The 27,900-nt window shown below is 51.4% G+C and overlaps 2 protein-coding genes and 1 pseudogene across 5 annotated transcripts; 1 reads left to right on the top strand and 2 right to left on the bottom strand.

Moving 5' to 3' along the window:
- Positions 1–1,425: 1,425 nt before the first annotated feature.
- LOC109775351 (probable LRR receptor-like serine/threonine-protein kinase At1g51810) lies at positions 1,426–6,085 on the bottom strand. 4 transcript variants are annotated; one of them, XM_045229382.2, is made up of 13 exons: positions 5,754–6,085; positions 5,075–5,633; positions 4,430–4,923; positions 4,199–4,337; positions 4,051–4,122; positions 3,844–3,915; positions 3,672–3,752; positions 3,422–3,579; positions 3,089–3,327; positions 2,893–2,959; positions 2,628–2,696; positions 2,345–2,537; positions 1,426–2,264 (listed from the first exon to the last, which is right to left on the bottom strand). In XM_045229382.2, the coding sequence occupies exons 1-13, from the start codon at positions 5,869–5,871 to the stop codon at positions 1,763–1,765; spliced, it is 2,763 nt and encodes a 920-aa protein (XP_045085317.1). In that variant the 5' UTR covers positions 5,872–6,085; the 3' UTR covers positions 1,426–1,762. The 4 variants fall into 4 exon arrangements, with proteins under 4 accessions (XP_045085317.1, XP_045085318.1, XP_040247217.1 ...); XM_045229383.2 differs by having other exon boundaries at positions 1,482–2,264; positions 2,628–2,690; positions 5,754–6,082; XM_040391283.3 differs by having other exon boundaries at positions 1,489–2,264; positions 2,893–3,019; positions 5,754–6,077.
- Positions 6,086–19,654: 13,569 nt separating this feature from the next.
- Positions 19,655–27,900, bottom strand: part of LOC120965078 (probable LRR receptor-like serine/threonine-protein kinase At4g29180) — a 29,257-nt pseudogene continuing 21,011 nt past the window's right edge.
- On the top strand, positions 24,578–25,827 carry LOC141022232 (uncharacterized). The gene is made up of 3 exons (XM_073498554.1): positions 24,578–24,656; positions 24,780–24,835; positions 24,913–25,827. Exons 1-3 carry the CDS (start codon positions 24,578–24,580, stop codon positions 25,825–25,827), a joined length of 1,050 nt encoding a protein of 349 aa, XP_073354655.1.

Below are 27,900 nucleotides of genomic sequence, written 5' to 3' on the forward strand. Positions count from 1 at the left end.
CAATGAGATCAATCTTTTTGGAGATATAAAACATGTTCAAAAATTGTAAAAAAATATTTGAAGACACACATTCATGTTTGATGTACAACCTCAAAAGGTTTTAGCTCCTAATTCAAACTACACTTAGAGAAAGAAAAAAGAGAAAATTAGATGTGAATAGTGTCAAATACTATTCACCTAAAGATGATACTATTCATAGTTGAATTTGGCTTTCTCGAATCTCTAACTGTACATAGATTTTTTAACTTTTTTTAGAGCTGTAGACATACCATGCAGGTATGTTGTAAAAAAATCAAAAATTTTGGATTGGCTAAATATGAAATTTTGGGGTTGATCCTATAACCTCACCTAAAGGGAAGATCCTACTAGTCTCCCCCAGACTGAGCATACTCATATCTTCTCGTAAGCCATATCCATGTCTGCTTCTTGTAGTGTATGCAGCTTGAGGAACGCGACTCTACTCGGCTGGATCGAGGTGGCCATGTATGGCGCGGGGGCTGGTAGCGGCGGTGTGTACGCGCCTCACTTGGGTCGGACCTCTCCGGCTGCGACCTGGTGGATGCCGGGGGGTGTGGGATGGCATCTCTGGGGCTCCTCCTCGGGGGCTGGTGGCGGCGGCTCCGGCTCTGCACTCGGTGGGCGAGTGGCGGCTGGTGGTCCCGCATTGATCCGCGGCGGCGACCACGGTGGGGCGACACATGAGCTGCCGGTCAGGGGCATGTCAGAAGGGATGACTGGCTAGTGGTGGCCCTCCGTCACCAGCAGGGGTGCCGGTCATGGACTCGATTCGCTCCTACTCCTCCCCCTTTTCCCTGGCCTAGTGCTGCCTTGTCTTCGATCTGGCATTCTTCGGGACAAGGCGGTCGCTGGTGGCTCCGCCGGTGGTTGGGGTGTCGGTAAGGCCAAAGCCGGCCTCTTGGTTGGTCGTGGGGAAATCGAATTGTAGGGCGGTGACCCTGACGGTGGGAGGTTTGACATTTGTGGATGGAGCGTGCGTCTCAGGTGTAGGCGGGCAACCATGGGCACACGGGTGGTTGACGGAGCTAGGGTGCGACGGAGGGTAAGAGCACCTGGGTCACCACTTGGCCAGTCCTTACATTGGCCGACCGTGCCGGCGGTCGGTGATGTCGTACCTTTCCTGAAGGATCCGTCACGGCGTTCCCACTCATGTCGTCTTACTCCGGGTGAAAATCTGATCTTCGGGATCAGGCAGTGGCGGCTATCCATGGTCATACCCTTCTGGGGCATCGTCTTGGAGTCCTGGCATTTTGTTGTCCGTCTCACCTCTCTATTGTGGCTGGTCATGGTGGAGGTCTCCGTCGGCTGCAAGTGGTCTTTCTCACTCATCTGTAGTTTGCTTAATTGTCGCTGGGGTGGTCTGTCGGTTCCCGGCACTTCTGTATCTTAGCTTGGGTGTGTCTGTTGTGTGCGGTCGTGATCTGTGTTTGTATCAGTCTCTCAGTTGTAATCGGTGTTGGCTTTATAATAAATGGGGGAACCTTTTCTCGTCAAATGAGCACCCACTCGCTGGATCTCCCTAAAGAGACATTGCTGCTATGTCATCATTCAATTAATCGGTTAACCCTAGCATAGCAAATATTCTCATTATCCAGATTTTTTTAACTAGACAATTCATATGGCAAGAACATTACTCACCTAGGTACGCAAAAAAAAAACAACATGTTAAAACAATTTCAGAGAAATCTAATCTTGAAAGAAGAGAAATCATGGTGGCTATTAGACTGGATTGGCAAGGATGTCTTCATCGTGTCGCCACAGGACTAGTATCCATTTGTGGCCCTCTCCTATGATTATACTCTATCTCAAGCGTAGCGTTGTTCTGCCTCAGATCAGTGCACCGGTTAGTGCTAGCGTTGTAACCCATGTTTGGGTCCATGCCAACACTACTACTGCCGGTGTAGAATTCATCATCACGTCCTGTGCAGACCTCCTCGAGATCAAGGCACTCCTGTATCTGCATCACAACTTCAGCCATGGAGGGCCGCTGTAGGGGCACTTGCTCGGTGCACTTGAGCGCAATCTCTGTAGCTTTCCAAACAGCATTGATGTCATGATCACCTTGCATGCGCGTGTCCACCACGCCCTCAATGTCACCCCGCGCAAGCCGCTGTCGTGCCCAATTGATGATGCTGATGGGCTCGGTGTCGGGCAGGATGGCCGGCTTCCCCGTGACTAGCTCTAGCAGCACAACACCAAAACTGTACACATCACTCTTGGTTGACGCCTGCCCTGTTCTACTATACCTACAGACACGTATGTTTACTCAGAAACATTGCATGTATAGAGTTTATTATTTTGAAGAGCATGGAAGAAATTAACTTACTCTGGATCTTTATATCCGTGTGTGCCGGCAATCGTGTTGGTGGATATATGGGTGTCATCGTGGCAGTTGAAAGCCTTAGACAATCCAAAGTCGGCAATCTTGGCCTCTAGTCTCTCGTTTAACAAGATGTTGGCAGTTTTGACATCCATATGAATTAGAGGTGGGTTGCAGCCCTTGTGTAGGTACTCTAGCCCTACACATCAGTAGTCCAGTCAATGCTCAAAGTTCTTTACATTAAGCACAACATGGTCATCAATAACTGACTGCATTTTCAATGGTGTACCTTGGGCAGATTCAAGTGCGACTCGGAGTCTTTGTCTCCAGGGTAAAGCTCGTCTGATGTTGTCTTTTCCTCAAATATTTATAGGCATTGTAAATTTCAGACCAGTGGACACTTTGAATGGTCATATATAGATAATAACAGAAATAACACATGCTTCATCATTTTAGACTTGGACGTGCTCAAGGCTCAAGCTAGATTGAACATATCTCATTGCAGATACTAATCAAATTCTAAATCTGTAAAGTACAATTTACAACTTGCATACCTGCAATGTGCTCTTGTAGGGTTCCTTCAGGCATGTACTCATAGACAAGTGCCATTTGCTCCCCATCCTTGCAGTAACCAATCATGGACACAAGATTCTTGTGATGAATACGTGATAAAACTTGAGCCTGGACAGGTGATCAAGGCTTAAGAAGTGAATTTCTGGATGCAAATTCCTGTTTAGCAACAAGTTCTACCTCTGCAAGGAACTGTCTGACACCCTGGTTTGAAGAATGAGACCTCAGCTTTACTGCTACCTGAGTGCCATCTTCCAGGGAGCCGTGGAAGACACACCCAAATCCTCCTCGACCAAGCACTCGCTGGAAGTTGTTCGTTATCGTCTCCAGTTCCCTGTACGTGAACCGATGGCTCTCAAGTCCAAGTGAACTATTCCCGTCACCATCATTTTTTAGCTTTACTGAGTTTTTAATTGATCCTGTGTAGTCAACAGAGGCCAACAAACATCAATGTTGGGTTTTCACAGATAGGAAGCGGACCAGAGCATGTTTGTGCTCATTCCAAAGACTCACCTTGCTTTCTTTTCCTTTGCAAGCAAAAGTATAGCATTGCCACTAGTAGTAACACCACAATCACAACTACAGGAACAACTATGTAGATGGCTAGGTTACTGCCCCTTTCAGGCTGACATGAGGAGCCATTAGTACAAATATCAGGATTGTTGTCATATCTACAAGAAAATCAAACGAATTTGATTAGTCGAATTTATCTAGTACCAGTTACTAAGTAGGATGTAATTGAAAAAACAAAGAGGAAACTGACTTCAGATCCAAGGAGCGATCTTGAACTTTCTTGAGAAGTCCTGAAGGAATTGGTCCATTCAGTTTGTTGTTCGAGAGATCTCTATAGAAAGTAAAATACCGTTGACATGAGTGAAAAAAAAAACGCATGGAAACATGCACATTTTCTTGATCTCAATATTGGCAATACTTACAAAAATTTTAATGACTCCAATTGCGAAAGGGCTTCTGGAATTGATCCTGTCAAGTTATTGTTTGACAGATCCCTGCAACATATTGACATATACTTTCTTTCACAGGTTTAAGAATATACTATATCCTTTCACCACTTTTGTCAAAAAGAATACGTACGTACTACAAAGAATGGTAAAACTGATGTAGACCAACAGAACAGAACGTACATGGATTGAAGGTTCTTGAGAGCTGCGAAGTCAGGAGATATACCACCTTGGAGATCATTGAAGGACATGTTTCTACACACAGAGCAAAGCGGCTCAGTTTTATGGCACCACAACATATATAAGCACAGTATAGCTATGAACTACTTACACTATTCTAATTATTGGAGGTCTGGAACTGTTATAGCTGCAGGTCAAGTTATCCCAGCTCAGTGTCTCGGGAAGGCACGGGTCACCCATCCAATTCTTCTGCACCTGATACATCTTCTTGACGGCTCTTATGGCAAATACTGTTAACATAAAACCAAAAGATAATTTTCAGTAACACGCAGCGTGAACCATAATGGCTAGCGAGCCAGCATGCATGTATGTGTAACCGCACCGTCCTGTGAGTTGGTGCCCACGGTGGTGGTTGAGATGACGGAGAATAGCTCGATGGCATTTATGATGGGCGGCAGCGTCGATTTAGCAGTGGCGTTGAGGGAGATCTTGTACTGGCTGGCTTGAAAGGGCTTAAGTGAGTTCACAAAATCGCCGGCAAGGTATGGCGGAGTGTAGACTTGAAGGTACGTTAGCACGCCATTCCGGTAGATGTAGAACTGCCGTAGTGCATTACTGCTGGGGTATTCTTGAAGTTCACAGAAGTACACCGTATGGACGTACCCCAGCGAATGGTCCCTGGGGAAACTCTCGAGGTCCAAGGTGAACTCTATGTTCTCCGAGACGTCCCGCGGCGTGATGGCCGTCTGCATCACTTCTTGGGGCGGCTGGAAGAGCTCGTCCAAAATGTTTACCTTCTCCCCCGCTGTTATGTCCACCCAGTTTTCCACGTCGACAAAAGGGAACCATATCCGGTCGTGCGGATCATCAGGGTACCTGTTTCAAGAATAAGTTGTGTTTTCTCATGCTGGAAGTTTTGTGTTTTGTTTTTTATGCTCACCGGGCCTGGGGAGAGATTCCCCACCTGATTTTTTATATATCGATCTGATGGTAGAAGTAATTAAGTGACTCAAGATTTTTCTCTCACCTGATAATGGTGTGGCTATCAGTGGGTCCAAAGTTGAACCTGTGTAGCAGGACCAGGGCCTGTGTCTCGTTGGCCAGTGGGTAGAGCTTGTTCTTCAGTGGCCTCAGATCCAGCCCAGAGATGAACGGCATCCCGCCGCCAGTGTTTATCAAGCAAACCTGCACAAAATCGTCCGGCGCGACCATGATGGCCTCCGCATAGACCTCTACGTCAGAGGCTGAGATATTCACTGTCGTCCAGAAGTTAACCCCGATGTAGAGGTCGAACATGGGTAGCATGTTGAGGCCATCGTAGTTGGCGTACAAGAACTTGCCCCGGAGGAGGTACTTGAGCCCGGACACGAGTGAGCCCAGAGTGTAGCAGTTGCGCTCACCGCTGGGGAAGCTGCGCACACTGTGCAAGCTCGTGGGCGTCGAGGGAGTAATGTATTCAGCGGAGATGTTGTGGTTTACGCCGGCATCGGTGTCGATGAAGCCGGCGTCCGTGGTGTAGGATAGCGTGGTGGTCTTATCCACGTAGCCTGTTTGCCCTGGAAGACCGCAGTCTATGCTTATAAAACCTGCAGTTGTACACATCCGAGATTTGTTAAATCATAGGTCCATCAATTTCACAATGAATATGATAGCAAGCATTTTATTCCCGAAAATATATGCTATTGAGTAGTTAGTAGTGACCATACCATTGCTCTCGAGCTGGGCATGAGCTTGCAGTGCCCCGCTGGTGGCAGCAGCAGTGATGCAGAGAAGCAGCAACCATGGCACCATCATCGCCGTTGTTCCCGTCGTTGGTTCCTCCATTGATCAGCAAGCGGCACCAGGAGCTAGCGTGATTTATGAGTTATGACCACCACTAGGCGCGCGCGGGTCTTTGTTTGGCGAGGGCAAGAATAGACCAGCCGGCCCCTTCTTTTGCTGCAGCGAATGGTAGACGGAAGAGTCGTTGGTGGAATTGCCGGGAAGAGATGGTTGTGGTCGGGGCAAGAAAACGAGGACTTGAACTCTTGTCAGGAGTCACATGGTGTATGCGCGTGAAGCTTTAGGCGGACACGGGTTCAAAAGAATCATGCATCACGCCAGAGAATCTCTGTCCCCTCTCTCCTTTATGTCACCTTTTTCGTCTTTCCGGAAAATACAAAAAAAAAAACACTAAGGTGCAGGTTTCCTCTCATATTTTTTTGAATTTACAATGCATAGCAGAAATATCCGTAGTACAAAGTAAACAATGGTGTTATCACTTCAATCATAAGTGTCTAAATAGAAGTACAAAACTACACTACATACTACTCGTTGTCATTTGGAGATGTCCACTATCTCCATTTCGGGCTCCGGGTACATGGGCTGCAGACGCACCTCTGGTTTGTGGCGGCCTCCGCCTCCATCTCCGCTTTCACCTTGTCGAAAAGCGTGTCGATCTCCGCCTGTTGTTGCAGGATGAAGCGCTGGTTGGACTTCACGTATGCCACATCTTGGATAAACTCGAGGATGGTGGTCTGCTCTGCCATCTCCACCGCTTGGGCGACCTCGAACTCCGCCATGGCGTCCCCCATGGCAAAGCACACAACCGGCACCGACTCCTCCTCTTCCTCCTCTAGATCCGCTTCCTCCATAGGCTCCGGCTGCTGCTCCCCCTCCTCTTCCTCATCCGGCTCCGGCGAGTCTGGAGGCAGGCTGACTGCGATCCAGGTGGCGTGCCTCGTCGGATCTTCTCCTTAATCTGGAACCGGAGCTCCAACGTTAGCATCGCATACGTGGTCTTCTTCTGTCGGTCCATGGCAGAGGCGGATGATGAGGAAAGAGAGAGACGGAGAGATATGGATGGACTCGGGCTAGCGGCGCGGAGAGGGAGGAAGAGGATGTGGCTAGGGCTGAGGGACATCGCCTGATTTAAATAGCCAGACTTTGGCCTTGGGCAGCGAGCCAGAGCGCCGCCACGCGGCGTTCATACCCCCACCGGAGGAGATGCCCGTCGGACCGGTGAGTTTCTGGACGATTTCGTGTGCGACCCATCCGTCAGTCCGATGTGGCGGACGCGCCCGGTTGGGCCCGGACCTCCGCATATCTGCCCCAGATTTGGGCTCGTATGAAGGGTGCCGGTTAGCCTGGGCGTTTAAGGTCTGTTTGAGGCGCCCGCCTAGGTCCTATTTATTTTATTTTGACCGGGCCGTCCGCCCGGGGCGTTTGAGGGGGGTTTCACGCGCCCGGCTGTAGATGCTCGAACCGTGATGAAATTCTGAAAAAAAAAAATGAAAACAAGAAGAAGGGTAGAGAAATGTTTGAGCAATACATCATGAATACACATCGGCTTTGCCTCACATGCAAAGGTTCAATAGATCATTAAAATAAAACAAACATGCATAAAAGCATCTAGAGGATGACAATGCACAAATAAAAGAGCCACTATAATATGGCCAGGCTAAAGATAGGCGGGTGGCTAATAGACAAGATGCAAGTACAGTCGATCAATATTTAGATTCATTTTCTGATAGGAAATTTCTCAATATGTTATTGATTAAAACATGTAAACTAATTATGGGATAAGGATAGTGAATGAGAAGTTACGTATTAGCACTGATCACCAACATAGTCCTTACTTCATATGAAAAAACTGTTATATTATTCAGTATCTTTTTTTTGCCAATTCCAATTAAACTAAACATCACATAACATTGGTGCAAATAGCAGATAGAGAGACAAAAATCAGATAAGTTTTCACATGATTTATAATTGTCTATAGGTTTTGCTCGGCTCCGGCAAGGGAGGGACGATGAAGGCGACGCGCCTTCGGCTCGATTCAGTACTTGTAGTCGCTGCTAGGTGGTGTACGAATATGGATGTAATTTTTATTATTTCTAATGTTTGTTGTACTACTATGATTGAAGATGAATATATCATAAGTTTTCTCGAAAAAAATAGCACCCATGCCCCAATGTCAATGTAAAAAAAATCAAAAGGGAGGCAAAATATTTGCCTCATCTATTAATTAAAAGGGAATAGAGTGTGAATTACAACCTCAAGTTATAAAAAGATTACTCTCCCGTTATAATCGACCTCATATTTCTTTTCGTCTGCGGCTATCCAAAGACGATCTTCGTCTTTGATGGTGCTGAGCAATATCAGCGGTGGAGTGCACTTGTGGCAGAACACCCGGACCGCTTGATCCACCAACCCTTGGTGGGTCTCTCAAGGTGCCAAGTGGAGGTATTAATACTCGATAGGTGAAGCAATGTCAATGTAACACATATGAAAAATCATGAATGCAACGATGCGTAACAATAATTTATTGTGCAAATATATGCATGGGTCACCCAGTTGCTGGTTTCAGAGTAACCTGCTATTGTTGACATATACCTGCCCCAAAAACCTGGTTGATATATGCTATAACCAGAATACTGATAGGTGGCATCCTATATAACTAAAAGAGTAATCCACAATAACTTATTTGTCTCAACATGTAAGCATGCCATCTCACTGTGCAATTAAGAATGGGATAAGACCCACCTCACCACACAATCATGCATGAGAAAATACCCTCAACAACATTCAACCACGCACAGGAAAAGGTTTTCCATTAAATTATTCTACTTATATTCAATAAATATTGTTACAACTATACTCATATGTATTTTTTATTTTGTTTCTCATGTTATCAACCCAAATTTTCATCAACCAATTCCCGCAGCAATGCCTGGGTATCGTCTAGTGAACTCTAACACTCATGCCATTAAGCCCAGAGAACTTATCAAATCATTTTAAGTAACCATGTCACCTTAGCAAATCACGTATGCAGTACTAAGTTATACTCGTACATTTTTATCCATTTCTCCGACAAGTATTTCCGGACAGAGGGAGCACATTTTTATTACTCTAGCCATAATGCCACGCCACTTCAACAAGTCATGCATGCAAGTTATACGTTGTTTTTTGCATTAATTTCCATATTGTCATGGACCGGCTATGTGTTGAAAAACTTGAGCAAATCTATATAGTTCATACAACACAATAATTGTTTGTTGAAAAAAAACCTCGTCATAGGGTGACGAGCTCCCGCGTTGCCCAAAGAAGAGCATTGGTCTAGTTAATAAGGAAAACCGAACCCAAAAACCATACATGACACGTTTAAGTAAGAAAAACCAGCGAAAACTTCACACACCTCTAGCTATGAAGGCACTTCGTCTGAGCCGGATTTAGGGACGTCTAGGCCCAAGACCACTGAAAGAACCTCATATCTAACCAAATTGACCTTCGCAATCTAGAAACACTCATGCAATAGGAGATTGGCAAGTACCTAACCTCTTGAAAAGGGTAGTCAATCATTAACCTCCACTAAGGCCCGGATTGCCTGGTGGATATGCCTTCATCTTCTCTTGCACATACTCCTCGGTTACTTTCAGCGCCATGCCTCCACTACGTCGTCGATGCGCCGGAGCTTTGAGGAAAGAACCGAGCGATGCGCAAGAAAAGCTGTTGAGGAACTCAGTCACCAAGGTAAAGAAGCAAGTCTCATGGGCCGCCAACATCAGTAGGCAACTCCTAAAGCTTTGAAGTCCTTGTGATCTCCACAGCCGCCGGATCCATCTCTGTGCCATTTCCCAATAAGACCACCATAGAGCCCGGTTGACAGAATGGCATAATCACATCAGCCTTAGCTTGCTCATCCACATCTTGCCATAAGATCTCAGCAGGAATTGAGACCGGAACATGAGTCTCATCCACAGGCTGTGTCACCGTAGTTAGGAACTCATACGAGCAACCGGCCACATCAACCTCGATGACATCCTCGGCACCAGCAACATTCTCATCAACACCTATAGCGGGCATCTTGGATGACAGGAGCGAGGCTGCCGAAGAAGCTAGTTGGCCGGCGACTAATAGGTCCCAAACGCATCTACTTTTCCAAACACCTTTTTTCGTGTTTTGGCCTCTAATTTGCATCATTTAAACGAAACTAACCTGGACTAATGATGTTTTCAGCAGAACTAGACGCGACTATTCTAATCACGAGCTCATGTGATCTCGGGTCAACAGTAAAATGAAAAATGGAAACAAATTCAAAAAATGAATATATTTTGTGTGAAACATTGACAAAATGTTTGTTTGCTTACCAAATTTCATCACCATATGACATTTGTAAATAGTAGCAAAAAAAACAAAATTGATGCTCCAAAAAATTATTTTCAAACACATTTTGGAGCATCAATTTTTTTCTATATTTTCCAAGAATGTCATTTAATGATGAAATTTTGCAAGCTATGAAAACATTACTCACTGTTTCACACAAAAAAAACTAGAACTTTTTTACTGTTCACAGCTCGGTCTTAGAACAACACTTTTGACTACCTTGGTGTATTTTTATGCAGAAATAAAAGTTCTCAAAATTGGACGGAAACTTTTTTTGAGGACCATTTTAGAATATTTACGGAAGTATGGAGCAAAAACGGACTAAAGGAGAGTCACGACGAGGTGGCATGTGCCAAGTGGCCCCAGGGTTCACAAACGGGGCGTGTGGGCCGACCTAGTACCGCCTTACGATGATTTCACCGCCATAAATCCCATATATACCAAAAAAGTTCAAGAAAAACATGGAAGCTTTTTGCGATACGGAGACCCGCCACCTCCAGTTCCTCCTTTGGAGATCCGATCTGCGGTCTGTATCTAGCCCCAAAGAGATAAATTCATCATCACGAACCCTTCTCCAACAACAATTCTATGCTGCTTCCATCCATGTGTGAGTAATTCCCCTGCGGGCACATGGAGTTAGATGTGAGTTGGATGATCTTTCTTATGTAATCAGCGTTAGATTTGTTACAACTTCATCCCCAGTATCCACTATGTTCAGAGATTGATCTTGTTGTGACTTTACTAGGTTAATGCTTGTCACTAGGGTCCGAGTGCCATGATTCTAGATTTGAACTCTCTATGTTTTTCTGAATATAGTTGTGTACTTGATCTTACACTACAGGAAATAGCTGATTTGTCGTCTGCCATGGCAGACGAGAAAGGACCAGAAAGCTTACGGCAAAGGTCTTTGCCGTCATCCGCGGACGGCAAACATGCCTGACAAAGTAAGTTATGGTAAACAACCTCTTTGTCGTCTGTTTTCTGCCAGCTGACAGCAAAGACCCCGTTGTCGTCGGTGGCAAACGGCAAAAAAGGTGGATGGCAAAGAGGGGACGTTAGCCACGTTAGGTGGCTAACAGGAGGCTTTGCCGTCTTCTAGCTAACGGAAAACATCGACCCCTCGGCGACCCTCGACCCCTAGGCGACCCTCGACCCCTCGGCGATCCTCAACCCCTCGGTGACCATCGACCCCTCGCCCTCGACCCCCCGACCCTCGACCTAATTTTCCTTCTTTTCTTTCTTTTTCTACTTTTCCACTTCTTTTTTTCATCTTCTTCTTCCTTCTTTTTCATCATCTTCTTCCACTTCTTCTTTTTTTCATCTTCTTCTTCCTTCTTTTCTTCTTCTTCTACATCTTTTTTTCATCTTCTTCTTTCTTCTTAAAAAACAGAAAAAACCTAAACTGAATCTAAACTAAACTAAATCTAAACCTAAACCTAAACTAAAATAAACTAAATTAAACTAAACTAAACTAAATCTAAAAAAAGAGGACAACAACTCACCTAGCTCTGGCGAGGTTGGCCGGTGGAGGTAGGCCATGGGGAGGGGGCGGTGGAGGAAGGTCACGAGGAGGGGCGGCACGGGGCGGTGCGGCTCCGGTGGCGGGGCGGGGCGACATGGCGCGATCCGGCGATGGGGCGAGGCAGGGTGGTCGCCACAGCCTGGGTCCGCTGCGCGGGGCGGGCGGGCGTGCTTGCGGCCGGGGGCTCCGGGGGCGGGGCTGGTCGGCGGCGGCTCGGCCTCCAGAGGTGGCGCGGGCCGGCGGCGGATTGGGCTACAGGGGAGGCGCATGGGTGAGGTGAGGGGAGAGAGAGAGAGGGGGGTGGGGCGGCGCTGACCGTTAGCTAGGTGGAATGGGGCCGGGGGGAACAGACGTTAGCTAGGTTCCTCTTTGTCGTCAGCCAGTTCTTTGTCATCCTTTTTTGTAAGCAGACGGCAAAGACCTTCTTTGTCATCAGCTAGCAGACGGCAAAACACTGGCTGATGGCAAATTCCCTGATTCCAGCAGTGTTACCTGCAATTTGTATGCACCTTTTATCATTTTGAACCCTGGATCCTAAGGTGAAAATAATTGGGATATCGATGGGAATAATTCTAACTTGAGAATTATCACTGGTAGAAAAAAGCCCTTTAGTCCCGGTTCGCAACAGCCTTTAGTAAATATGCGCGACTAAAGACCCCCCCCCTTTAGTCGCACCTCTTACGGACCGCGACTAAAGGCTTTAGTCCCGGTTCTTGTGGCTGACCGGGACTAAAGGCCCGTCCACGTGGGCGCCCGTGGTCCGTCGGGGCGGAGGACCTTTAGTCCCGGTTCTCGTGGCCAACCGGGACTAAAGGGCTCCTCCGCAGGTTTAAACCTGGTTTTTTGCGAATTTATTTAATTTTTTTTTATTTTCAAATTTCTGAATTATTTTAACCTCTAATCTCTAATCACCACCCCTCATCACTGCTCAATTTATCCCCTAATCTCTAATCACCCCTCATCATTCCAAATCATCTAACTTCCCGGACGGTCACCCATCCTCTCACTACTCCAGCCTGAGCACGCTTAACTTCCGGGTTCTATTCTCCCTTGTTTCCAACTCTGCACTTGTTGTTTTCCTGACAATAGTAGGATGTCAATTCTATTAACCCTCAGGAATTTAGATTGTGCATGAAGTGACACATTTCACTGTTTGAGTTTGAAACTATTGTTGTAAAAAACAATAATTATTTAGTAACACTAATATTTCTGGAATAATTAGTTTGACCATTGTTTGACCACTGTTTGACCACAGTTTGACCAGATTTGACCAAAATTTAAAAAAACTGAAATAATTATTTAATAACACTAATATTCTAGAATAATTAGTTTCACCATTGTTTGACCACAATTTGAATTTTTTTGAATTTTTTTGCCTCTCCAGATCTTAAAAGTCCCGTATCTTTTTTTCTATTAGGTTTTTGAGGATTTTGAAAATGTTTAACGGGGTAACTTTTCGAGTAGATGATTTTTCATATAAAAAACTTTTTCATCTGAGTTCGTATGCAAAAGTTATGCCCATTTTAAGAAATTCCAGAGAGATTTTGCAAATAAAGTCGAAATTCATATTTGTTAATTTTCCCAACAACTAGACCACATATCACATGGGAAACTTATTTTATTTTATTTTTTGGACATTTCCATTATTTTCTTTTGTTTTTTCTAAAACTGAAAAGGCGATCCACGGGGGGGGGGGGGTAGAGTTTAAAAATGAGGCCTCAAATCCCTTTAGTCGCGGTTGGCCAGACCAACCGGGAGTAAAGGTCTAACCTTTAGTCCCGGTTGGTCTGGCCAACCGCGACTAAAGGTTCGGGCCTTTAGTCGCGGTTGGCCAGACCAACCGGGACTAAAGGTCTAACCTTTAATCCCGGTTGGTCTGGCCAACCGCGACTAAAGGCCTTCGGGCCAGCCTGAGGACCTTTAGTCCCGGTTGGCCAGGCCAACCGGGACTAAAGCCCCTCCCGTCCGCCAGCTCGCGCTGGGCCCACATAGTTGGTCGCGGGTCTCCTCCCGAACCGCGACTAAAGACCCCTTTGGTCGTGGTCCGATTATTTTGGGGACTAATGGGGGCGTATGAAAGCCTCTTTTTCTACTAGTGTATGTGAATTCACTATGTGTTAATGTTTTGGTCCGGTTCTCTATTAAAAGGAGAAACTTAATTATCCTTAATTTTCATTAAGACCTCGCTGCCATGGCATGGCAGGATTAAAGATATTGTGCAAGTTTCTATCGCAAGCACGTACAAGAATATATGGAATGCATGCCTACGTATGATTGATTAATTGGAACTAGTTTTCTATGGCTCTTGGTTATGACCATTGCATATTGAATCTCATCTAAATAAACCCATCGCTTACTCCATGCCTACGCTTCCATTACTATCGCTTCTGTTGCAATCACCACTATCGCACTTTGCTACTATTTTCAATCTTGTTACTATTTCTGTTACTATCACTACTGCTGTCATATTACTTTGGTACTAATAAATTTCCGCAAGTAAGTTATCTCTGCAGGTGTGGCTGAATTGACAACACAACTGCTAAGGCTTATAAATATTCTTTGGCTCCCCTTGTTTCCAATTAATAAATTTGGGTTGAATTCCTTGCCTCAAAGACCGTCACAATCCCTATACTAGTGTGTCATCAGGACTGTTTTCTTGCGCCCTTGCCAGAGAGCATAGCTCTCCTTATTAAGTTCACTTGGGAGTCGTTTATCTGCTGTAATTTATCTTTCACTATGAACAAGCTCAAGGATTCTAAAACCAAGATCATGCCCTCTAAGAAAAAAAGGGGGTAAGGACTTTTTGACTAGCTCTATTCTTGATTCACCTACTATTTTGAGTCAACTTTTGACACCACCACTACATACTTCACATACTGCTATGTCACACACAGTAGGTACTCCTTCTGCTATTGATGATACTAGTGATGAGGCTTCTACTCTGTTTATACAACTGTTTCACTAGGAGAATTATTGGATGCTCATATTGCTAAAGCTAAAGAAGCTAGAAATTATGAATCACCTGCTACACCCTGTTCTCCTATTATAAGAAGAAAACGTAATTTTCCTAATCACCCGCTGAACAAGCTCAGTTTTATGGCACCACGACATATATAAGCACAGTATAGCTATGAACTACTTACACTATTCTAATTATTGGAGGTCTGGAACCGTTATAGCTGCAGGTCAAGCCATCCCAGCTCAGTGTCTCGGGAAGGCCCGGGTCGCCCATCCAATTCTTCTGCACCTGATACATCTTCTTGACGGCTCTTATGGCAAATACTGTTAACAGAAAACCAAAAGATAATTTTCAGTAACACGCAGCGTGAGCCTTAATAGCCAGCGAGCCAGCATGCATGTATGTGTTGTTGAGTATATGTGTTATGTGCATATTGTGTATTGGACCCGCCTTCTAGTTTTTTGTATAGTTGAGGTCCGTGACCCATCTTTGTACATCATATATACGTGCCTATGCACCAAGAGCGATACATCGTGCAATCATACCCTCACACATGATATCAGTTTTTTAGGTTTCTTTCCTTGCTTCCGCTCCGCCGCCGCCGCCGCCACCGCGCGTCTACCCGTGCCGCCGCCGCTACAAGGCGCTGCCGCCCGCGCCCTCCTGTTGCGACCTGCCGCCGCCGCTTCATACCTGCAGCCGTCCGCGCCGAGCCGCTGCTGCCGCTTTTCCCCTCCAAAGCCGCTCCACCCGCTGCTGCATCCTCCCGCGTCCCGATCGCAATCGCAGCGCATCGCCTTGCTAGCCGCAGCGCCCGATCGCCAGCGCATTGCCTTGCTAGCCGCAGCGCCCCATCGCACTTGGTATTTCGTATGTGTATGTACTAAGTCTACGTGAGAATCAATCGAGCTGCTTGCTGATTGAGAGCGTAACTAATTTTGTACGCGTGTCTTCCAGCCGAACTTGTGTACTAGCGCGTCTCGCCGGAAAATAATCGGCCGCAGCTAGTTTGTATGAGCGCACCGTACGGAAACTACTCGGCGGCGGCCTCGCCAAGGTCGGGCCTGGGGCATGCAGCCCGCGATGCAACCAGGCGCGTCGCCAACCGGCCCGTCCGCCGCAGCCTCTGCCGTCCCGCCGCTGGCGCCTTCTGACACGGCTCCGCCGCCGGCGCCCTCTGGCCAGTCCGTCGTCGTCCGGCCGCCGGCGCCGTCCAGCGCAGCTCCCCACGCGCCCGTTCCCACGTACGGGGCGTATGGAGCTCCGCCCACGTACGGGTCTTCCGGGTACTGGTGGGGTCATCAGCGGGTCAGTACTCGCTCGCTGGACAGCAGCCAGACGGCACCCAGCACCTGCAGCATCTGTCAGCGGGCCAGCAGATTTTTCGGATGGACCATCCGGCCTACCCGGCACCGCAGTTGCCGCTGGGGCTGCTATCTATACCTTACGGGCCTCCCGCCCCTCCCGCGCCTCATGCGTTCTACGCAGCTCCGCGGCCGTATGGAGAGTACCCACCGCCACAGCTGAGCGGTGGTTACGACCTTCCCATGGCGTCTCTGTACCCCTCGCCGACCTTGTTGCCGGCACCCTGGGACCCGGTGCTCCTCACTGGGCTGCATGCCGCTCCTACGCCGAATAACTACACTGGAGGTGGTGATTGGTACATGGACACCGGTGCTACGGTTCATATGTATGCTCATCCTGGTAACCTTGCCTCCTTCACTCCTGTCTCCACCGACCGGCGCATCATTGTCGGCGACGGTTCCACACTTTCTATCACACATGTTGGTTCTTTTCCTTCTACTTCTACGCCTTTATCTTTGTCTAACATACTTGTGTCTCCTCATCTTATTAAGAATCTTATCTCCGTTCGTTATTTTACTCGTGAAAATCCTGTCACTGTTAAATTTGACGAGTTTGGTTTTAGTGTTAAGGACGCTCGAACCAGGATGGTATTTCCCCGATGTGACAGCCCTGACGAGTTTTATCCGGTGCATTCGCCCTCATCCACCACCACTGCACCGGTCGCTCCCTCCGCTGGAGTTGATCTCTGGCACGCTCGCTTGGGTCACCCCAACCCCGTCACACTTCGTCATATTCTTAGGAGTTTCGGTTTCACTTGCAATAAGATCGAGGATCACACTTGTCATGACTGTCGAGTCGGCAAACACGTTCACCTGCCATTTAATAATTCCACCACCATTGCTTCTTTTCCTTTTCAGTTGATTCATAGCGATGTGTGGACCTCTCCGGTTCCTAGTAACTCAGGCTATTTATATTATCTGGTCATTCTTGATGATTATTCTTATTATGTGTGGACCTTTCCTTTGCACAGAAAGTTGGATGCACTCTCTACCTTGACGGCTTTTTACTCTTATGTCCGCACGCAGTTTGGGCGTCACATCCTTGCGCTTCAGACGGACAATGGAAAAGAGTTTGACAACCTCGCTTTCCGCACTTTTTTGGCGCGTCACGGCACCGTTTCCCCCCTCACATGTCCGTACACTTCACAGCAGAACGGTCGAGCCGAGCGCGTCCTTCGCACTCTGAATGACTGCGTTCGCACGCTCCTGTTTCATGCCAACGTGCCGCCTCGTTTCTGGCCGGATGCACTCGCCACTGCATCACTTCTTCTTAACCTTAGACCATGCCGCCCACGGTGGAACTATGCACCTCACCATCTTCTCTTTGGTACGCCCCCGTCTTATGACGACTTGCGTATTTTTGGGTGCCTTTGCTATCCCAACACTGCCGACACTGCTTCTCACAAGCTTGCACCTCGATCCGTCGCTTGCATCTTCATCGGCTACCCCTCTAACTCCAAGGGACATCGATGCAATGATCCCGTCTCCCACCGTGTGTTCACCTCCCGGCACGTTTACTTTGATGACCATGTGTTTCCGTTTCAGCAGGTAACCCCGGCTATTCCTCCCGCCACCGGTGACGCGGGCTCCTCGACGCCTCTCCCAGGGCCATCGCGTGCCTCTCTTGGCCCGCCCCCTGCTGGCTTTGAGGCGAGCCCCCCCGCATGCGACGCCTCCTACAGCCGCCGCCCGCCGCCGGCGCCAAGCGGCCCCCTCGGCGCCGCCAGCGCCCCCGGCCTCCTCGGCGTCCTCGGTGCTCCTGGCGTCCTCGGCCTCCTCGGGGCCCTCGCCCTCCCCCCCCCCCCCCGGCGCCCGCGGCCCTTGGCGCCTGTGGCTGGTCCAGTCACCCGCGCCCGTACGGGCGTTTTTCACCCGAGCTCGCGCTACGCCTCGGATGACTATGTCCATGCGGCGTTCACCTCTGAGCCGTCGCCGTTGCTGTCCTTCGTACGAGGCGCTCTTCGTAGCCCACTCTGGATGGCTGCGATGCAAGAGGAGTTTGAAGCCCTGTTGCGCAACTGGACGTGTCAGCTTGTTCCTCATCCCCGGCACGTCAACGTGATTACTGGGAAGTGGGTCTTTAAACACAAGCTCCGTCCTGATGGTACCCTTGATCGCTACAAAGCGCGCTGGGTCGTTCGTGGCTTTCCACAGCGTGCTGGCATCGACTTCACCGACACCTTCGCTCCGGTCGTCAAGCCCGGCACGATACGCACGGTTCTCCATCTTGCGGTCTCCCGTGCTTGGCCGGTGCAGCAGATGGACGTCCCCAACGCCTTCCTCCATGGTCACCTCGAGGAACAGGTCTTCTGCCAGCAGCCCACCGGGTTTGTTGACCCAGCGCTTCCCGACCACGTTTGCCTGGTTTCGCGGTCCTTGTACGGACTCAAGCAGGCTCCGCGCGCTTGGTACCAGCGCATCGCGGCGTTTCTCTACCAGCTTGGGTTCCTCTCTACCCGCTCGGATGCCTCGCTCTTCGTCTACCGTCATGGCTCTGAGACGGCCTACTTGCTGCTCTATGTCGACGACATCATCCTGACGGCATGTACGGCTGGTCTCCTCAGTCAACTCATGGCCCATCTTCGCGCTGAGTTCGCCATCAAGGACTTGGGTCCTTTGCACTACTTCCTCGGTGTCGAGGTGGTGCGCCGTCCGGATGGCTTCTTCCTTCATCAGCGGAAGTACGCTCACGAGATCCTGGAGCGCGCCGGCATGCTTAACTGCAAGCCCGCCGCTACGCCTGTTGATACGACGGCCAAGCTTTCTGCCACGGATGGTTCTCCTGCTTCGGATGCTGCTTTCTATCGGTCTATCATTGGTGCTCTCCAGTACCTCACTTTGACTCGACCGGAGATCCAGTATGCCGTGCAACAGGTGTGTCTTCATATGCATGCTCCTCGAGACGTTCACTGGGCTGCCGTCAAGCGGATTCTCCGCTATATCTGTGGCACTATGGATCTTGGCGTCACGCTTCACGCCTCCGCCGACACCGCCCTCACCGCTTACTCCGATGCAGACTGGGCGGGCTGCCCTGACACTCGTCGCTCCACTTCGGGCTATTGTGTCTACCTTGGACCCTCAATTATCTCGTGGTCGTCCAAACGGCAGCCTACAGTCTCTCGTTCCAGTGCTGAGGCTGAGTATCGTGCGGTGGCCAACGCCGTCGCCGAGTGTTCGTGGCTTCGCCAGCTGCTTCAGGAGCTCTCTTGCCCTGTTGACCGTGCCACGGTGGTCTACTGCGACAACGTCTCAGCGGTCTACCTCTCCGCTAACCCGGTGCAATATCAACGGACCAAGCATATTGAGTTGGATATTCATTTTGTTCGGGAATAGGTGGCTCTTGGCCATATTCGTGTTTTACACGTTCCTACTTTCCAACAATTTGCCGATATCATGACAAGGGCTTGCCTACGGCGTCATTTGAGGAGTTCCAGTCCAGTCTTTGCGTCAGCTGCGGTGCCGTTTCGACTGCGGGGGGTGTTGAGTATATGTGTTATGTGCATATTGTGTATTGGGCCCGCCTCCTAGTTCCTTGTATAGTTGAGGTCCGTGGCCCATCTTTGTACATCATATATACGTGCCTATGCACGAAGAGCAATACATCGTGCAATCATACTCTCACACATGTGTAACCACACCGTCCTGTGAGTTGGTGCCCACGGTGGTGGTTGAGATGACGGAGAATAGCTCGATGGCATTTATGATGGGCGGCAGCGTCGATTTAGCAGTGGCGTTGAGGGAGATCTTGTAGTGGCTGGCTTGAAAGGGCTTAGCTGAGTTCACAAAACCGCCGGCAAGGTATGGCGGAGTGTAGACTTGAAGGTACGTTAGCACGCCATTCCTGTAGATGTAGAACTGCCGTAGTGCATTACTACTGGGGTATTCTTGAAGTTCACAGAAGTACACCGTATGGACCTGTGTAGAAGTAATTAAGTGACTCAAGATTTTTCAATCTCCTGATAATGGTGTGACTATCAGTGGGTCCGAAGTTGAACCTGTGTAGCAGGACCAGGGCCTGTGTCTCGTTGGCCAATGGGTAGAGCTTGTTCTTCAGCGGCCTCAGATCCAGGCCTGAGATGAAGGGCGTCCCGCCGCCAGTGTTTATCAAGCAAACCTCCATGGAATCATCCGGCACGAGCATGATGGCCTCCGTATATACAGCTGCGTCCGCTTTTGAGATCTTCACCGCTGTCCAGAAGTTTTTTTTTCCGAAACGGAGGCAAAATTTTTGTCTTATCGATTAATTAAGAAGAAGAGAATTACCCAGTTAATTTACGGAAAACCGGGCGAAAACCAATACAAACGAAGCACATACTAAGAGCATCTCCACCCGTTCGGCCCCCCAGGGCGCTGAAAAAGAGCGGCCTGGGGGCGAACCAGCGCTAGATTGACCCCTGTGGTTCGTTTCTCCCCATCCACGCCCCCAGGTGCCGCCCCCCAAAGCGCCCCATATTCGAACTCGATCGTTCCCGCTCAAAAAAACCACAAACCGGCGATCATACCAATAGTTCGGCGATTCGGTGCCACAGTTCGGCGATCAAATGAAAGGACACGCAGTAGTTCGGCGTACGAAAAAGGAAGGACGCGGAAGGAATATACCAAACGTCGTGCTCAACCTCCGGCTTTGTCGTCGGCGCACGCGGGCTGGGAGGACTCGGCGCCGCTTCCGGGCTGGTCGGCGCGGCATCTGTGCTGCTGGGCGCGGTGGAGGCATCGTCGGTGGGGCTTGGCGTCGCGGAGGCATCATCATCAGCGGGCTGGGCGGCGGCGTAGAGGAGGAGAAACTGATGGGGGGGAAGCGGGAGGAAACGGCGGGAAAAGGGCTTCCTGTCGACGACAGAGCGGCCCCACGCCGCTTTTCGCTTCTGTCGGCGCGCCCAGGCGACACCCGGTCGCTTGGGTTCGGGGCGGGATCGCCGGCTCTGGATTTCTCCCAAACCGGCGCTAAACGAGATCCTGAGGGCGCTACTGGGCCGATTTTCGGCCACCGGCGCTAAAAATTCGCCTGTGGGAGGCCTGTTGGGGGCGCGGGTGGATATACTCTAACTACTCACACAGCAAGAAACCCCACAACCGCACAGGTGACCCCGCCAGTCTCTTCAAAAACTCAACATCCGATCTCGAGAACAACAGAGGCTCGCCCCGCAGCTCCGCGCTCGCGGCTCCAGCGCTAGGGTTTCCCTCCGCCGCCGCCGGACCCTCCCGTCGTCGCCGGCCACCGGGCGCGCGCCTTTGGGCCCCTCCTGTGCCCCCTTCTCGTCCCCCCTCCTGGTCCCGCCCCTGCGCCGCCTCCCTGGGAGGTGGCCGGGGCGGCGCACTCCCTGCTCTCCCTCTCGGCCGTCCTCGTCCTTCAGCTCCTCCCCACCGCCGCTGGCTCGGGTGGTGTCGGCGGCGGCTGGACCTCCTGTCCCCCCGCGTGCGGCTCCCTTTCCCGGGGCAGGGGACGGCGGCGGTGCTGCTCGGCTAGGCGGCGGCCCGGCGACCCAGCGGCAGTCGCCGATGGCGGGCGAGGTGGTGGTGTTGCCCCTTGGCGGCGTTGCGGCGTGGTGACGTCCGGTGGCCAGCAGCGTGCCCCCGGCCCAGATCTGGCCCCTCCCGGCCCCTTCTGGGCCATTGGCGTGGCTTTGACGTCCTCTGCATGGCACGGAGGAGCAGCTCGGACTCGCTGTGGTGGGGCCGACGGCGTGCCTTTTGCAGCGTGACGGCGGGAGCTTTACGAGCATTGCGGTCCTGGCCGGGCCTGTGGGCCCATTGGCCTGGTATGCTCCTGCTGTCGCGTCCGGTCGGTTACCTTCGTTGACGGTGGAGGTTGGGCCCTCCCGTGTCCCGACGATGTTGTTGTCCCGAGTCCCGGCTCCTCTTCTTTGTTGAGCAGGCCCCTTTCGCGGTGCCGTGGTGAGACGGCACGGAAGCTTCAAGACTGTTTTGGCGCAGAGTGGTGGTTTGTTTGGTGGCGTACTCAGGAGCACCCGAGGTGAAGGTTGGGATCGGGAGAAATCCCTGTCGGCTGAGCCGACACCGACGTGGTGGTGCCTGAGGGTGCCACCGGACCTTCCTGGAGGGCGTCAGGGGTACCCTTCCTCTCTCCTCATCGCGTATTGGGGGAAACCCTTGGCAGGAGCGTCGTCATCATCACATCCATTCTTGGAGGTGTTGATTGGTACCGGCGCTTCGGAGTATAGGAGCTTATTGGAGGATCCCCGGTGGGCGCGGCGGTCGCGAAGCTTCTTCGTTTTTGTTGATCCGCCGGTGTCGGCATTTGTTTTTTTTCTCTTTTCTTTTCTTTTGGGCGTGTCTGTGCTGCTTCCGCCCCAGCACCTATCTGGTTGTATCAGTGATGTTTGCTTTGTAATACAAAGTGGGGGGAAACCCTATTTCGTCAAAACTCAACATCCACAGAACCTAACATTGCTACTACACCAAGAGACAGCTGACAAGAACACCTAGACAAAGGGATCTGACACCTCTCGAGGATAGGCCAAGAGATCGAAGGTCATCCATGAAGCAGTCAGAGACGCCTTGCCTGTGGCGCCACTCTTTCCTTTGCCCACCTTCTTTTGCTTGCCCCTTATTGGCGTCCCAGTCAAGAGGCAATCGGCCTACCCAAACCAGGTATAGCAGTCTCCACACTGGCGAGCAAGTCACAAAGTTCCTTCGCGAAGAAAGCATTTGGGTTTGGAGTAGGTGGCAACACACTTGGCTCAATGGCCGTGTCACTCACAGGCATCACGTGCTCGATGGTCGCAGACGAGGGAAGGGCAACAACATCTGAAAGACCAGGCTCCATGACACTGAGAGGTAGGCTGCCTGACGCTTGACACTCAATGGACTTAGGCGAGCGAGAGACAACAACATCCAAATCACCACACTCCTCGGCATCAAGTATTTGGCTGGACTCCCGAGGTGATGCAGGCAATAAATCCGCAATAGAGATCGCCGGGGGGCCACCTTCAGTTGTTCGACGGACAGAGGCAAAACCGGAGCCCCACACAGGTCCCGAAGCTCAGGCATGATCTACAGCACCGGAGTAATAGCCACATCAGTGTCCGGTCCCTCAAAGGATGGCAACGACGAGCTGGTACTTGCACGAGGGGAGAAACAGCAATGAAGCCCGGCTCCCCTCTCGAGCTCAAAGCTGACATCAAGCACAACCAAAGGGCACGACACATGAGCAGTCTGCAACACAGGTGGCGCCACGAAGAGACAGTTCAATGCAGCCTCAGCTCGCTCCAAGAAGCTCCCCATCCGCAGCATCCAACCCTGCATGGAGTCAACGACATCGCGCAGAAGCTGAATCGTCTTCTCAAGCCGGGAGGAAGCCATGCCAAGGAGCTCAGAGTGCAGCAGCTCGACCTGCCCCTCCAAGGCAGATCGCACTAGCGTATCCGTCGATGCCACAAAGCCAGCAAGAGCAGAAACAATCGATGCCCAAGAATCATGACAAGACGTCTTCGAGGGGAGCCAGGCTTCTATCTGGATCTTGCGAGGAGCTGGAGCTTGATGGTGCCCGGCGGGGAGGCGGGGCAACATCGACGCAGTAGCGCTTCCCAATAAGCTGAGGGGACGCCAGACATTGCAACACCCACGCGCTTGATGACCATTTTGCAGGCACCAAGAACACCTAAACGAACCTCTACAATCCGTCGCACGGTGTCCAGGATAGAGGCATCTGCAACATCTACCGTGAAGCCAAGCCTGGACCGGACGGGGAGCCCATGCAGGGGCCGGCGACATCGGGCGTCGCATGCTGCCCCTCGAGAGCACCTTCTGCCAACCTCCGCACGTATCCACCTCAGACGCCAGGCCCAACTGAGCAACTGAAATGGAGGATTTGGTAGCCGAACGTGGCATCCACGGGGCCAGCTCATTGTCATCCTCATCTTCTTCATTGTCGGCAAGGGAGCTCCACAAAATAGGTGGCTCCGTGTCCAAACCCGATGCAGTGCATGTAGGAGTCGGAGATGATGCGGCTTTAGCAGGAGTGGAGGACGACGAAGAGGCACCGGTAGGAGACGGGGGCTGCATGAGGACAACAGCAGTCGAGCACGACAGCGTGGCGCCAACAGGAGTCGTGGACGGTGCGGCGCTAACAGGAGTCGTGGACGAGGGACGCCCAAGCAATGGTGGCGGCTGGCCCCAAAGCCCACCATCCATCTGGGCAGGGTCACACGGGGTTGGTGCAGCGCACACAGCGTGAAGGCTGGACCTCGCGGCGACGTCGGCCGGGGGAGGCCGGGAGCTCGATGCAGCCCCAACGGGCCTTGGGGGACATCCAGCGCGGGCCAAAAGGCCACCAGCGGTTGGGGCTGCCTTGCGGGAGGCAAGAGCAGCCGCGGCGAGCGCGGCGGTAGCAGCCGAGGCGGTCGACGGATCCGGAGTTGACGGCGCGGACGCGAGCGCTGTTAGACAAATAAACCGTGGCTCGGCCAGGGCGAGTCAGGCGCGCGTGCGTGCGGGTGCCAGACGAGCCGGGCATAGTCAGGGCCGTAGCTGCGTGTGTGTAGCAGCACGTGTACGTGCGCGTGTGTGAGCTTGTTGCCGATGGAGCCGGAGGAGAACGCGTCCAGGGCTGTTGGTGGCCGCGTCGTCCGCGTACGGGCGCGACGGGAGCGCAGGCCAGGTATGGCGTGGGACGCGGGATGTGGGCGACTGGGAGCGCCGTATGGAGCGGCGTGGCGTGCGTACGAGCGCATGTATAAAGGCTCGCTAGCCTCTGTGTATCGGCAGGTGGTTTTTTTTGCAGCTGAGTTCGTGCTCAGGAAAGAAACTAAGTGGCCGTTCGTGCGGCCGGCGGCATTCGTGCGCCGGGCAAAATCCTGCTGTGTCCTTCTCGTTCTTCTTTCTTCTACCTCCGTCCAGCTGTGAGAGAGAGCTAGCTAGGGCTGCGCCAACAATTGGTATCAGAGCTTCGGTTCGGGCGATCACCGGCGACCTTGGCGCTCGTCCCACATGGCGGAGGCGCGGGCGGATCGGCGTCGATGGCGATGCCGATGCTCACGGTGGACAACTACACCGTCTGGGCGATCAAGGCGCAGGCCATCCTCGACATGCACACCGTGTGGGAGGCGGTGGCGCCGGGCGATGCGGCGGTGAACGCGCGGAAGGACAAGACGGCGCGCGCGTTGCTGCTCGGAGCGCTACCGGAGGACGTGTTGCTGCAGGTGTCGACGAAGCTCACCGCCAAGGAGGTATGGGACTCCTTGAAGGTGAGGTTCGTCGGCGCCGATCGGGTCCGCGCGGCGAGGCTAGCGACGCTGCGCGGCGAATTCGACCGCCTGAAGATGGCGGATGGCGAGGAGCTCGACGTGTACGGCGGGAGGCTCGCGGCGATGGCGGCGAGGTACGCCAACCTCGGGGAGACGCTGGGCGACGCAGCACTTGTCAAGAAGTTGCTGGATACGGTGCCAGATCGCCTCTTCCCCGTCGTCGCCGGCATCGAGCAATTCCACGACGTGACGACGATGGCGTTCGACGAGGCGCTCGGGCGGCTGCGCGCGTTCGACGAGCGTGTTCGGCGCCGTGGACAAGACGGCGGCGAGCGCGGCGGGGAGAAGCTTCTCATGACGGCGGCGCAGTGGGCAGCGCGGGAGCGTCGGCACGGCGGAGCTCGGGACGACGACGACATGCGGAGCCAGGCGTCGGGCTTCAGCGGCAATCGGCGCGGGCGCTGTTACAAGTGCGGCGAGCGCGGGCACTTCAAGCGCGACTGCCCCCAGCTGCGGAGGGAACCGGCGGCGGAGCGCGCGCTGCTGGCGGACGTCGTCGGGGTCGAAGACGGCGGACTCCTCTAAGCCACGGCTTAGGGGGTGAATGTTAGACAAATAAACCGTGGCTCGGCCAGGGCGAGTCAGGCGCGCGTGCGTGCGGGTGCCAGACGAGCCGGGCATAGTCAGGGCCGTAGCTGCGTGTGTGTAGCAGCACGTGTACGTGCGCGTGTGTGAGCTTGTTGCCGATGGAGCCGGAGGAGAACGCGTCCAGGGCTGTTGGTGGCCGCGTCGTCCGCGTACGGGCGCGACGGGAGCGCAGGCCAGGTATGGCGTGGGACGTGGGATGTGGGCGACTGGGAGCGCCGTATGGAGTGGCGTGGCGTGCGTACGAGCGCACGTATAAAGGCTCGCTAGCCTCTGTGTATCGGCAGGTGGTTTTTTTTGCAGCTGAGTTCGTGCTCAGGAAAGAAACTAAGTGGCCGTTCGTGCGGCCGGCGGCGTTCGTGCGCCGGGCAAAATCCTGCTGTGCCTTCTCGTTCTTCTTTCTTCTACCTCCGTCCAGCTGTGAGAGAGAGCTAGCTAGGGCCGCGCCAACAAGCGCCATGGGCAGCACAGCGAGAGCTCCGAAGGGAGAAGAAGTGCAGCCGAGAGAGGATGCGGAGAGCACCCCGTATCTGGTCTTGGCGGAAGAAATGGCTGCCGGAGGGAGTAGAGCAGTGTGGAGCCGCCGGCCGGGGGCGCAGGGTCGCGAGAGCCATGGGGGAAGCAGGAGTGAGCTCAACGGAAATTCACTGTTGTCCAGAAGTTAACGCCCATGTAGAGGTCGTTGATGGGCAGCCTGTTGAGGTCATCGTAGTTGGCGTACAAGAACTTGTTGCGGATAAGGTACTTGATTCCGAACACAAGTGAGCTAAGAGTGTAGCAGTTGCGCCTGCCACTGGGGAAGTTGTGCACGCTGTACCTGCTCTTGGGCGTCGAGGGTGTTAAAATATATTGCCCGCCTTCCTCAATTAGTTCGGATTTTTGGATGAGTTGACTGGTGCATGAATTCAATATGGTATCCGAGCCAAGAGGTCTTGAGTTCAAGACCCTGCCAACGCAGTATTAAATAAAATGATTCTGCGGCCTACATCGATCCGACGTCTAAGGAATAAAATAGTCTAGACGTGAGGGGGGGTGTTGAAATATATTGCCTGCCTCCCTCCATCAGTTCGGACTTTTACACGTCCTGATATTTCCTACTCTGTGAACAAAGTATGTCAGTATTTACATGCTCCTACTACAGCTCATTGGACTTTTACACGTCCTGATATTTACATGCTCCTACTACAGCTCATTGAACAAAGTATGTCAGTATTTATATGCTCCTACTACAACTCGTTGAAATACATTGTCTGCTTCCCTCCATCAGTTCGGACTTTTACACGTCCTGATATTTCCTACTCTGTGAACAAAGTATGTCAGTATTTACATGCTCCTACTACAGCTTATTGTGAAACCTAATATCAAGCAATTTATGTGCCACTCTTTCTCTGACAAAATGGAAGTTGACCTCAATGTGCTTTGTACGTGCATGAAAAATAGGATTAGCTGAGAGATAGGTTGCACCAATGTTGTCTCACCATAATCTTGCAGCTTGTGGGACTTTGATCCCAAGTTCATGAAGCAACGTCTGGATCCACATCACTTCAGCTGTAGCATTTGCTAAAGCTTTATACTCTGCCTCAGTACTTGACCTTGAGACTGTAGCATGTTTTCTTGCACTCCACGACACAAGATTTGTTCCCAGAAACACAACGAAGCCACCTGTGGACCTCCTGTCATCAGCACACCCTGCCCAGTCTGCATCAGAATAGGCAGATACAAGAAGAGATGGAGACTTGACAATCTGAAGTCCAAGTCACTCTGTAATTTGAGATACCTTAGAATCCTTTTTACCGTAGTCCAATGAGCTGTAGTAGGAGCATGTAAATACTGACATACTTTGTTCACAGAGTAGGAAAAATCAGGACATGTAAGGGTCAGATACTGTAATGCACCTACAACACTTCTATAATTTATTGCATCCTCTGATCCAAGTACTTCTCCGGTTTGAATAGTAAGTTTTTCTGAAGTAGAGATGGGTGTACTAACAGACTTACACTTTTCCATACCTAC

Source organism: Aegilops tauschii, chromosome 5, assembly GCF_002575655.3.
Source record: "Aegilops tauschii subsp. strangulata cultivar AL8/78 chromosome 5, Aet v6.0, whole genome shotgun sequence".
NCBI lineage: Eukaryota > Viridiplantae > Streptophyta > Magnoliopsida > Poales > Poaceae > Aegilops > Aegilops tauschii.

Coding starts and splice junctions, on each gene's coding strand:
- LOC141022232 (XM_073498554.1), top strand. CDS start 24,578: ATGGAGCCGGAGGAGAACGCGTCCAGGGCTGTTGGTGGCCGCGTCGTC. Junction 24,657..24,779: donor GCGACGGGAGCGCAGGCCAG/GTATGGCGTGGG, acceptor TTTTTTTTGCAG/CTGAGTTCGTGCTCAGGAAA. Junction 24,836..24,912: donor TCGTGCGGCCGGCGGCATTC/GTGCGCCGGGCA, acceptor AGAGAGAGCTAG/CTAGGGCTGCGCCAACAATT.
- LOC109775351 (XM_040391283.3), bottom strand. CDS start 5,871: ATGGAGGAACCAACGACGGGAACAACGGCGATGATGGTGCCATGGTTG. Junction 4,123..4,198: donor CCTCCAATAATTAGAATAGT/GTAAGTAGTTCA, acceptor CTCTGTGTGTAG/AAACATGTCCTTCAATGATC. Junction 3,580..3,671: donor GATCGCTCCTTGGATCTGAA/GTCAGTTTCCTC, acceptor ATTTTCTTGTAG/ATATGACAACAATCCTGATA.